The 12,706-nt window shown below is 36.4% G+C and overlaps 1 protein-coding gene across 4 annotated transcripts in view; it reads right to left on the bottom strand.

The window, feature by feature from the left end:
* CSRNP3 (cysteine and serine rich nuclear protein 3) overlaps positions 1-12,706 on the bottom strand; it is a 107,203-nt gene that overhangs the window by 5,559 nt on the left and 88,938 nt on the right. For all 4 annotated transcript variants that reach the window (XM_069861197.1, XM_069861198.1, XM_069861200.1 and 1 more), the window contains 2 exons: positions 5,883-6,179; positions 2,933-4,377 (listed from right to left, as the gene is read on the bottom strand). In XM_069861197.1, the coding sequence (XP_069717298.1) occupies positions 3,337-4,377; positions 5,883-6,179 (1,338 nt within the window). In that variant the 3' untranslated portion in view covers positions 2,933-3,336. The remainder of the gene's footprint in view (positions 1-2,932; positions 4,378-5,882; positions 6,180-12,706) is intronic.

Here is a 12,706-nt window from a genome sequence, read left to right on the forward strand (position 1 = left end):
AACCATAGGGTGGGAATCTTGACTCTTACCTGATTTCTTGAGCCTACTCTCGATTTCACAGTTAAATTAGCCTATCTGTTTTGGTCAGGGCTGTGACTGTAAATTTTTTTCTTTCTCTCTAGTAAACACATTAGAAAAGGCCTTAGCTTTGTTATTTGCTGGGAGGGAATTTTGCAGGGAACAGGTTTAGCCTATATTGAAAAAAAAAGTTTCTGGATTTTTTTGCTCAGTATGAGTTTATCTCTGTTGATGTTCTTATTGTAGCTACCTGGAAATCTCTATGAATTATAAGCAGATTTGACTTTGTGACTTCTTGTAAGAACTAAACAAGACTTACTTATTTTGCATCCCAAGATCAAATCTTAATCACAAAACATCACATCGGATCAAAAGAGAAGCGTTACTATCTGCATTATCACCAGGATGTTAAGAATACTTTTCACCATAAAATATACCTTTAATTTCTCTAAAGCTTTTTCAATATACATCTTCATTCTGCATGTTTTACTTTGTGACTCTCAGGAATTAGCTACTTTAAGCAAGGGAAAATAGTGTAGCGCTTTCTATAGTTCTTTCTCTAGTCACTGTCTTCTCTACCCTACCTATCACAAGCTACTGCTTGTTATCCTATGCTGCAGGCTTCAGAGAATTTAGCTGTACTCACCCCCAATGCCCCAGTGGCATGGAATGTACACATCTAAGTACTCAGAAGTTTATACAGATGCTAGTAATAAGGAGGCCTGGGGTCTGAAGCCTGTGCCAATGGAAATATTAAATAACCATGATCTCAGTATTTTAAAGCTAGCTGAGATGTATTTTACAAAGTTAATCACTTACTGTGCTCACTAATATTATTAAAGATATTTTTCTTGTGAAAGCACAGAGACCAAGAACATAATTTCTTATTGCTCAGTAAGGGGGTGAATAATGAAACCAAATATTTCATTTAACTTTCCCCTGAGAGAAATACTGTGGTAAAGTGTGCGTGATCCTCCAGTAGGCAACATATTCTGAGGTTAAAGAAAGAGCTGCTACTGATTCACAGCTGCTGTCCCAGCTCACAGAGAAAAGATTTGTGCTTTTGGTGCTGGTGTTGATTAAGAGTGCCAGACTTAAGCCTGCTGTTAGTGCAGAAGCCTGTATACACAAAGACTTGTTACATTTGCCCATAGAATATCTTGAACAGAATAGTATTATTCTCATTCTTAGATGCAGAGGGTTTTTTATGAACTAACATGTTTCTCTTTTAAAAATGAAGATAGTTACTTGCTATAAAGATTATGAATACATGTGGTTACCTAGCTAGTCATCCTTTAGAGAAAGAGACTAGAGTGTTCTGTGACCGAGGAACACAGGCTAAGGAGCTGCTAAGCCAAATAACCAACAGCATTGTACCTTCCCAGGAGATGGAATATGTTGCAAGTGTGGAATCCAGTTCCTGGAGAACTGGGACTTTACAATTCAGTTCATATAAAACATGTAGGACTTCTTGTGGAAATAAGTAAATAAAAAAATCTTTCTAGCTACTACATGGAGTAAAAATATCATGCTAATTTAGCATAAAAATGAGAAATCACTTTGCCCAGATTTCATATAAAAACAATTAAGTCAGCTTATTTTTTTAAAAAACAATATTTTAAATCTGGCAGTTTTTCTACTGGAGTAGAAATGATGTTTTGAAGAGCTTCTAACCAGAAGAGTCACTACTACAGAGCTAAAATTTACACGGTGTTTACATGCATACTGTTAGCCATCTAGATCTGACGCAGACAAAAACTAAGATGCTGATCCTTACTTCGACAAACAAAACAGGTCTAAACTTTACCCGCTTGATAAGCCAGAAATAAAATTTCAGTATTAAAAGAACAAAAATGTTAAAATAGATTTCAAAATCAAAATAAGGCAGTGCAGAATTATCAGTGTAGAGAAAAAGCAGGTTCCTACACTTCCTTTTCTATAAGAAAGTAAGATTGGTTAATAAATTAAAGGTTGAGATACATGTGGGTATTTTAATTCCCATTCCATTTAAAAACAAATGAAGTACAAGGTATGATGCATGTGCTATTTTGCTTGCAAACTTTAGCAGATATAAAATTTCTGAAGCTATGTTTTCTCACTGAATCTAACAGTTCCTAAGTAGACCAAATGACTCTGTGAATTTGAGATATGATCATACGTCCACAAAAGCCAGTCTCATATTTCATAAAAACTGCTAAACATTTAGAAACTCTAGATGCTTCCACATTTTTAACATGCTTCATTTAAAACTTTGATCACCAGGACTCTTCTTTCATTAATTACCTACTGACATATTCATAAACTGGCTTGGGGAAAACATACAAGTTTTGTTACAATGAACTTTAAGATCTTACATACACCTCAAATTCTGGAGCTATGGCATTTCTCCAAAATAGTTCACAGTTCCCACAGTTAATACAGTACTGTAAAATGGCACTAAAGTGCATAAGTATCTGAATGTTTGTTGGGCTAAAAGGTGCTGTGCAAGCTTAAGCTACTACTTTGCCTTTATATACAAGATCACTTTTCTTTGGGGAGGGGGTACTAGTTCTGGAATGCCACTGATTTTCATTTTAATGGAAGATTGTCTACCTATCACCTTTCTAGAAGATGTAAATACCCCCTTTTTGACTCTCCTGTTTGTCAAGAACAGTAGAAGAGAAAATGTACACTCTAAAAATGCATTTCAAGATAATTTACCAGAAATTCTATTTAAAAATAGAAAGGAAGAATTCATGGTACTCCAGATGAAAAGTGGACATGGTCTTTGTAACTACCTCTGGATCTTCTGCTCAAATGAACATGCTTTTCATGTTTATCAAAACATATGTACTAAACTACCATAAATAAAATACATACAGTACAGAACAATTATAACTTTTTTGTACAGTAGTTACTTTTACATTAAACTTACCATATTTTCAGATATGTTGAAAATCAAGACTCTAAACATCATTATTTCAAAGCATTATTTTTAACAATCTTGCACAGGCCCGACAATCAAAAACATGAAGCTTTGATTCAGATAGCTTGGCAGGTTTCACACAGTTTGATAGGTAGGCTACTTTGAAATATGTTGGGTATGTGGTTTTACTTACGTGTTTTCTTTTTATCAAAAGACAGTTCGATTATTTTTATTTAAAACTTTACATGAACTGGTTTTGTGCAATACCACTGCCAGTGTAGCTTGAGAAAAAAAAATGTCTGGAACATTGACTGTAGTCCAAGTGTCATCTACCTCTTAAAAAAGTAAGATTCTAGGAAATTCAATGTGAGTGCATTTTAATACAGTAAGTCAGTCCTAGAATAATTTCAATATTAAACAGGTACCGTTTCTACCACTGGTGATTTGATGCACTCTTCGTGCAGTCTGCTCTTTTCTGGGAGGCTTAGTGAATTCTCAGCAGGGTGCTCTGGTACATGACTGTCGCCATTCAAAGCTGAAACAAAGCCATCTTGAGAACCTTTCAAGTATGAGTGAAATTCCACTTGAGGGTGACTTGGCCTATGCTCAGTGTATAAACTGTTACATGGAGCACTGCTATCACCCTCAGAAGATGAGCAGCAAACAATCACTGAGGGGTTTGCAGAAGGGTAATGAGGGCTGCTAAAAGTTTCCTCTGATTGCCGTGTGTAGTCAACAAACTGTTCTGAAGTCATGTTGTAAGGCACCAGAGAAAGACTACCGTTCTTGACAGCATCCCTTTCTGAATAAGTCTCACTGATCTGGTTAGCAGTGCCAGCAACATGGTTCTCTATTTGGTAATACAGATTTGAAGAGTTAGTATAGTAAGAGGCATTTTTAGAGTGGTTTTCATGCACAGCAGTTCCATCAGAGTAGCAAAGGACAGAAGGAAGAGGCACCATGTCAGCATGGGAGCCCATGCTTTCTACAAAATCATCTGCTTTTTCTTCTTCATCATCTTCCTCCTCGTCTTCCTCTTCCTCTTCATCATCATCTGATTCACTAGGAGCTAAACTCTGTGTACTAGAATCTGTAACTCCACTACAAAAGCTACTCCCATCTTCCTCTTCCTCCTCTTCCCCTGGACAGTCCAAGTCCTCAGCTGACTGAGAATGCATACCCGCAGCTGGAGGTTCAGTTTCAATCTCAAAATTTTCTGCAATTGAATATTCAACCGGATGGGGTCCTGGACTCATAGAACTAGTGTGTGCACTTATCTCACTGTGGCAGCCGTTTAGTGCTGGAACTTGCTGTTCTCTATTTTTCTCCAATTCAAGTTTCATTATTGTGTGTAAAAAGTGAGTCCGTACACGGATAGGATTAAATTCAATTCTACCTGCTGTATTGCTACACCCTTCTTTAGTGCAACCGCATGGAAAAGACATACGATCCACCTTTTAAAAAAAAAGAACACAGATTAACAATATGGAGCATTAGCTTGGTGATATGACAGAACCTAGGCGGCCTAGGCAAATACAATAGTCAAGTGGGATTCACCATAAGAACTACTTGTAAGAATAGTCAAAGCAAAGAATATTTCAGAGGGTGAGCCCTGGAATTTGGCACTACTGGTAGGAACAGTAAGGGACCCATACCTGCGACAGTGTTGCAGAGTAGGGAAAATACTTGCTTCATAGCATGAAGCATGACACAGAGGAACCAAAAATACGTAGGTTTTCTACTTATGGACCAGCTATAGGTTTATGTCATGTGCTCAAATCCAGGCTAAAACATTACCAGAAAGAGTCATAAAATTTGATAAAAAACATGGTAACTAGAAACCTATTGAAACAAAATGAATTATAAAGGCCTTTATGAAGTTGCCAACAGTGACACCTGACCGCAGAAAGTAGGAATACAACCTCAAGTGTATTTTAAAAGATGTTCCAGTCAATTGTAGATGCAATATTGTAAACTCACCAGACTGTGGGCAAAACTGCTGTATCTAATAACAGCCATCTTAAATTTCTAAAAATGCCAATGCATCCACAAGTTGGATAGTTTGATTAGATAGCTTGAAGTCTATGATGTGCATCTACACTATAATCCCTAAACATCAAATAGGATGTAAAGGAGAACCATATAACACAATCTAGTACATCTTCCCCACACGTGAAGATGAAAACAGGAACAGAAAAGAGAATATATAATTTAAAATAGTAGAGGAAGTTTAGCTTGGATTTAAGAAACTATGAAAAAGGCATTCAGGAAGAAATCAACTCAGCTGCCTAACAGTGGCCCAGGAGGATTAGTAGAAATATCTTTAGGGAACATTTTGGGACATTTACAGCTGTACATAGGGCATTATGTAAAAGTAGAGTAAGAAATACCTTTTCAGTCAGCAGAGGAAAAACTACTTGCTATATAAGCACAAGTATTTTTTTATTGCCTACATGCAAATTTATCATGCATGCATTTTAAGTATCATGCATGTGAAATAAAGAATGGTACCACAGGTTCACTTAATGACTTTGGACTATAATTCACAGTTGGACAGTATGCGACTTGTTTCTATAACAAAAGGTAGTATCCCTTCTGAAATCTGCAGGTTACTGATTCTTCTGTTGTCTGCATTTGCATATTTAGATAAAGGCCAAAGAGGACTATGAGGAGCAGAATACTTGTCTAAGAACAACCACAACAAAAACACTATACAACGCATGGGCCTAAACTAATCATAAAATAAATAAAGATGTTTAAGGAGTTTGTATTGCACACTATGTATTTTTTAAATCTAAGCCTTAAAAAAATAGTTTGAGATCCACAAGTGTTAGCATTTAATAATTAACTTAATTAACTTCCAGTAGTTACAATTTTAAGAACAAAATGTACAAGTGTGTATGCGTGCACACACACACACACTTGATAGTTAAATAATGACACTAATATTGACACTTACCTGACATTTTATGCCTGCAAGACTGCAAGTGCAAGTTTCTGGATCACAGAACACACGGCAGTCACAGCCACAATCCTCTCTGGACAGGCGGATGGCTCGTAGCTCATGTTTTTCTTCCACATCAATCTTCTTCACTCCAGATGCTCGCAGCAATGCCCTTCGTTTTTTTGTTGGCAGGGGTTGTAGAAAGAAGTACTCATCTACTTCAGTGTTGTCTAGATCAATATCATCATCAGAAATGTCATCCAGCGTCAGAGTATTTGCTTCTTCAGATTCCACTGTACCATTCTTTGTCATCTGTTGCATAGAACAATTAACAAAGCCCTTACCATACTCACACATATAAATAAGGTGTGTATTGCATTATGAATGGGGAAAGCTGTATGTAAAAAGGCTGGCTGACTGCTGGGAAGTTCCAGAATATGATTATAGATGGAGCGAAAAGGCAGTTCTTTCACATTTAAAAGGTGAATAAAATACACATTTTTTTAATCTTTGTGTTTGTCATGAAGTTATTTTTTTTCTAAATTTTTAATCTTTTCTTTATGCCCTTTATCATTTGCCATCTCATTACTTTCTACAATTGTAGTCTTTTCTATATTGTTTCATAAGATAATTTTTGAGCTCTTAATTGATTCTAGTTCCTGTCTTTGGGCTCTCTGAACTTCTTCAGTATCCTTTTTGAGATATTAGTTATACTACCAACATAATTTCAGATTATGATGCATTGTAGACTTATAAAATGGTGTAGTTTATGTACTATTTGCTATCCTGTTCCTTGTTAGTCTTACTAGACGTTTGATGTTTGTACAGCTGAGGTCAGAAAGCAGTATTTCTACTAAATTGTTTGGGCAGATGCCTGTATTTGCTTCTTGAGTTGATAGTTGTAAGCCTGGAAGTCACTTAATTTTTGCCCCTTTCTACCTACATCACTTCATGTTTATCTGTGAGGCATTTCATAGCGCTAATGCATATAGTTCTGAAGTTCTTTCTAGTCCTCTTTGGTCCTGAAAATAACTCATTTAGCTTTGTGTTGTCATAAGATTTTAGTACTTCACTAACCAGCCCAGATTATTCTTAGGCAGTAAATGAATAAGTAAACTCCAAGAAAAAGGAAATAAGCTGTAACCTCTTGTGGAAGATCTTGACAAAGGTTTTTAGAGGATTTGTGCTCCTTTCCTAGGGATATCACTCTCTACAGATACAAGTATCCTGGCAGTATATCATTAGCCACCTGTGTATAGCTTAGCTCCCAAACTTTTCAAAAATAATTTCAAAATTAAATGGCCATGAGCATCAGTCATGAACACCCAGCGCCCACTTCTGTACCTTACTCCTGTAACTCATCTCATATAGAAAGAGGTAAAAAAAAAAAATGTCATTGAAGGTACATTAATTTTCCCATCACTGCTAGAGCTCACTGGTTATATCTGCCACATAACGCAGCTACAGGGTTTATAAAAGTTCTTCTACAGAGAAAATTGCTTAAGAAGCAAAAGAATATCAAATATTAAAAAAAAGTTCAGACAGATGATGACACTGCAAAACCTATTTTTTCTTCATCTCACATTAACTCTGAGCATTGTATTACATAGCAAATGTGAACGGCAGTTATACCAGTTATTTTGTCAAATAATAAATCTTTTTTCTTGTATTATTGTAGTATTGTTCTATGAAAGAATTTCGCTTAAAGTGACAAAACAAACAAACTATTCCCAATCAGAATAACCAGGTTCGAAAAGACCCATCGGATCATCGAGTCCAACCATTCCTATCGAATACTAAACCATGCCCCTCAGCACCTCGTCCACCGGTCCCTTAAACACCTCCAGGGAAGGTGACTCAACCACCTCCCTGGGCAGCCTCTGCCAGTGCCCAATGACCCTTTCTGTCAAAAAATGTTCACCCGGCTCTACGTAATGCTCTCTGGAGTGTTCTCAGTTGAGGAGGTTGGTGACTTAACACTAGCTGAGCACTTGGTCTTACACTTTTGTAAACAAATGGTGGTACAACTATGGGATAGTTACACACCAGTGAAGTCTAAGGTCTCATTTACATTAACAGTTTCATCATGACTTTCGCAAATGGCCTCCAGCAAATGTAATCTGAATGCTTCTTACCTTTAGAAAAATAAACATACAGATAAAATACTGAAGTCATAACTACTGATGCCTGTTTCTTGTGCATTTCAATGTTTAGACATTATCACTGTAAAGGTAACTCCCCTTTTTTCTCCTGCTAAACCCTGTCATCTCCATCTAGCTATGCTGCTACTTATGTGTAATAAAGAAGTCCTGAATCTTACCCATTCCTCTATTTCTGCTTTTACTATATTCCCAACTGTTTTACTTTACCATTTGGATTAATGATTTGTCCTTTCCGCAATCTTTTGGATTTAACTGTCATTTATGGCTTTACTGAATTACTCAACAGTGAACTCCTCCTGACTGCTTAATCCTCTGTGCAACTGCAGTTTTGTGTTTGTAACAACTGTGTAAGACAATCACAGAAAAAAACCGCTGACTATTCCTGGCTTGCAATGTCAAAAAGCAATATTTGTCCCTTTGAAGGAGAAGAGTTCCGGTGTCATGACTGTTAGTCCTGACATACAGTGTATGTGTGACATTAAACTGCACAAATTCTCCTGAGATCAGCATTCATCCCTTCTTAGCAATTCTACACCACATTTAGTTCATGCAGAGGTATTCTGCCACTTTCATGACTCGGCTTTATAGGCATTTTGTTCTTTCTCTTTTCCACATATTCTCAATCTTTCTCCATAACCACAGCCTTCAGAGTTTATTGCCTTAATTTTATTTCACGTTTCAGTTTATTTACCATGTCTGTTATACCTATAACATTTAAATCCCTTTACATGCATACACTTCCAGCTCTTTCTTTTTCTTAAATATAGGCATTTTCAAAATGTCTTCTCAAACTTTCTTCAGATTCTTTTCTTACTCTATTCTCTATTACTCATTCACTTTGCAGTGGCAAGGAAAAGGGGGTGATAGCTCCTTAATCAGTTCTGCTTGAAACAACGGAGACGTTATTTACACCAGGCATTTCAGTGTACTGGTCAGGTAGAATAAGCAATATTAGAAGTCATCCTTTTTCTGTATAACCTCTAGTAAGAAGCAAATCCACAGAGTAATTAAATATATCCTGATTTGCGTGTCAGAAGCTGGTAGGAGGGAATACTCCACTGTCCATGCAACTCAGCCTGAATGTTCAAATCCAGAATGGTATCCTTGAATTTTGTTGTATTTTTTTTTTTGTTAGCTATGTAAAAATAAGTACAGGGTCTTTACGGGTTTTGCTTCCCTTTTTTTTTTTTTTACACAACAGTAGAATCACCTACCTAAAAATTCTAATTTCTCTAGTTTTAAATACGCAAGGCTCAAACCACTCCTTAAGCAGATCACCATTAATCAACTGCCTATCACAATTTAAGTTTGAAAGTGGGGAAGAATTCTAATCTCAGCTTCTGTAATAATTATTAGTAATTCATTCAAATACAATTTAATAAAAATTAAGTTCCATGGGTCTTACTCATTAGGTGAATGCTGTAGAATGCTCAGCTTACAGAGGCACCTATAGAACCATAGCAAATCTGTTATGCATTTCTGCCCCTCCACCTGCAAATCTGAACTGCTTCACTACATAGCAGTAGAGGGTTAAGGAATGGACTCTGGTCACGTGCTGAGTATCACACACATCCAGCAGGCTGTAAATGCAAATGCCTGGGCTGTAGGATTAGACAGCAATTTGCCATTTCAAAGCACCTTTGCTCCTGACTCCTTTGCTGGATGAGTTCCTTATTGTCTCCTCTGGTGTTTTTTCTCTAAATTTTGTCACACACAGAGCAAATGAATTAATAAAATGAAAGATCTGAACATTTCTAAAAAATGTAAGGGAGAAAGATTATGAAGAACTATCAAATACATTTTCCAATATAGAACTTCAGGGGAACATTAGGTTCTCTTGATTATCATAATATTGCTCATCTGAATTAAAATTGATATGTAGATGGGTAAAATTTCTCTCATAAAGCTAAAGGTTAATGTCATAATAACAGAACAAGGCAAGGGCCAATGAATATGTGTAGTCTTCTGGGTAAAATTCACTTCAGCTCTGTAAAACATGAAAAATTTAGCTTAGACATCTTTTGCCTGCCCTAGCTAGAAATTATTACTTACTGTTTCCCACAATGGAAACCAATTGTGTCCACAGACCCAGAAGCCTTAACATCACTACGGTTGTGCTAACTATTTTAATAGATTTTAAGTTGAGAGGACATCATGAGGAAGCAATAAGGACTCTTCAAGGTAATTTATTGTACTTACTCATAAATTTTCCCAAATGATGAAGTACTAAAGTAAAGCCTACCTTGTACCTTTCATCTTGACAAGATGGATTTTATGTGCAGATTGCCATTACAATTTTCACACTTTATGCTAAAAAGTTTTTGTGCCACTGTCAATGCTGTTTGCACCACAGTGCTGGTGGAAATGGCTAAAATGACTTGAAGATGATTTTAAATTCTTTGTCTGCTTTTAATTAAGGAAGTTTATTTGGCTCTCCGCTTTTAGCAAGTAAAATAAACAGTATCTAATAATATGGAGGATCAATTCCAATATATTGCTGTATTTCTATTCACTCTTACAAATTCTAAAAAACAGAATGCTTTTTACCTACAGACCGGCATATTTTAATCGAATGCAAAAAAATTAAAAAATGGGGAAACTGAAATTAAAAACTACATTGAAAACATTACTTTCTGTTTGCATAACGGTTTTCAAATAGAAACCCCATTTTTGCCCTACTTCATTTTCTCATTTTCTCCACTTTGCTCTGCAGATGTACACTAATTTAGATGAAAATACTGATTAGTACATTTTCCTTAAAGATAATAATAGCTGACATTGTCACCTTAGAACTCTACAGCATTACCTTTTTGTGTTCATGCAGAAACTATGTGAATGCCCAAGCATCTCTTCCATTCCTATACTGGCAAATCAGCAAGGCCTAGTTGTCTCAAGCAAACAAAACACGCTTACTGTTCTGCAGGGACTCTTCACTATAATTCAGTGAGTCCTGATGTTGCTTTTGGGTGAGAAAGGGTTTGGGTTTTTTCATGTTTTTACCCCAAGCATGTAATCAAGAATGCAACAAGCTAGGTTTAATGGACTAGTTCAAAATGGAAGTTTTATGTTCCCTATGTTTTTATAGATGCACTAGAGCAAAGGGAAATATTTTACTTTAGTAAAAGATTTAACAGTAGCAAGATATTACCATTTTTAAGCCACTCTTAGGATTCTGAACACCTACCCACAGTTTCTTAATATTTGAATTGAAACTTTGGAGTCAGCTTACCAGTCTTAGAACACACTAGTAAACTATTCCCACATCAACTACTGAGGATAAATGAAGAAAGAATCCCACCACTGCTGAATTAGGTGTAGGAGAAAGGACTTTTCTATTTGGTAAAAGAAAACAATTAAAACTAGGACATAGGGAGAAATGTAAATCAGGCTTTCATTATTCACTGAATACTTATGAAGGGATTTTGCAGGACCTCAACAGTCACAATAAAGATTATCATCCACTCAAACGACTGACTGGGGAGATGGAAGAACATGCTGTACTTGGAAGAGGAGCAGAAAGGAGAGCCAAAAAAGCAGTGGTCTAGAGTGAAGTAAATTAACAAAGATAGGAGATCCATCCCAGCCAAAAGAATTATGAAAGCACCAAAAGCCACACTCTACTCCATATAGATGAATGCTAAAAGGCCTCACCCTGTCTTCAGAGGTAAATAGGATCTGTGATTTTTCTTGATTTACTTTCTAGCCATAAAAAAAAAAAGGGAAAGTGAAATACTTGCACACCTTACTATGCTTTACTCACTCCACTGGGCATTCCTCTCTTTGACCTGATTCCTAGAAGCAAGCCAAGCGATCTACACAGAGTCATTGATTACACTGACACAGCTCAATTCACACTTGATGCTCTTAAGTTCCCATGATGCGAGATGCTTAGAGGTGTAGTCTCTGTCTAGTGCTATCTCAGTAATACTTTAGCCTTTGGTTTCAAACCTGTCCAAATATTCATCTTTAATTTGCCTTTTTCCTGGTTTATGTTTGTTTGTTTTTCATTAAAACAGCTCAAATTTTATGAACTATTTAGCCATTCAAACAAAAAACAACTAGGAGATTGAAAAAAGTAATTACAATAATAAGGGTCACACGGACTTCTTCAGGAGTTCAGACACAGAACTCATGAACATAATTCATTCAGTGGGAATAATGCTGAAAGGCATTTCTTAAACCTGGAGGGCGCCAGTTTGCTCTGGACAGCAGTAGTAGTATCTGAAACATTGATTTAATATCACAAAAGAAGGGGCACTGGAGCACAGCGGTTTGGTTACAATTGTTTACTCTTAAGTTATAGGATTCATCTGCAAAAGAGCCAAAAATATATTTAACACAAGCCATCCCACGGGAAGTGTTTCATCCTCTACAAAAACATAACAAAAACAGAAGTTCTGCCACCAGTTCTAAAGAGGCAGAAGGGACACTTCCAAGAGCACTATTCCCTTCTACATTCTCCTCTACTCAACTACACAGTTTCTTTCCTCTCCAATGCATGACAACTTCAGAACTGTATTTGTTCAGACCAGCTAAACTGACATAGCCAGTTAATTTGCCTGACACATTTCTTCTTTAACACAGACATCCTTTGGTGAATTATTAAAGACACACAATCATAGTAATGGGTACACTGAATAAAAAAAAGAAAACATTTTTAGAACTACTGTTTCTTAC

This window comes from Phaenicophaeus curvirostris, chromosome 7, assembly GCF_032191515.1.
Source record: "Phaenicophaeus curvirostris isolate KB17595 chromosome 7, BPBGC_Pcur_1.0, whole genome shotgun sequence".
NCBI lineage: Eukaryota > Metazoa > Chordata > Aves > Cuculiformes > Cuculidae > Phaenicophaeus > Phaenicophaeus curvirostris.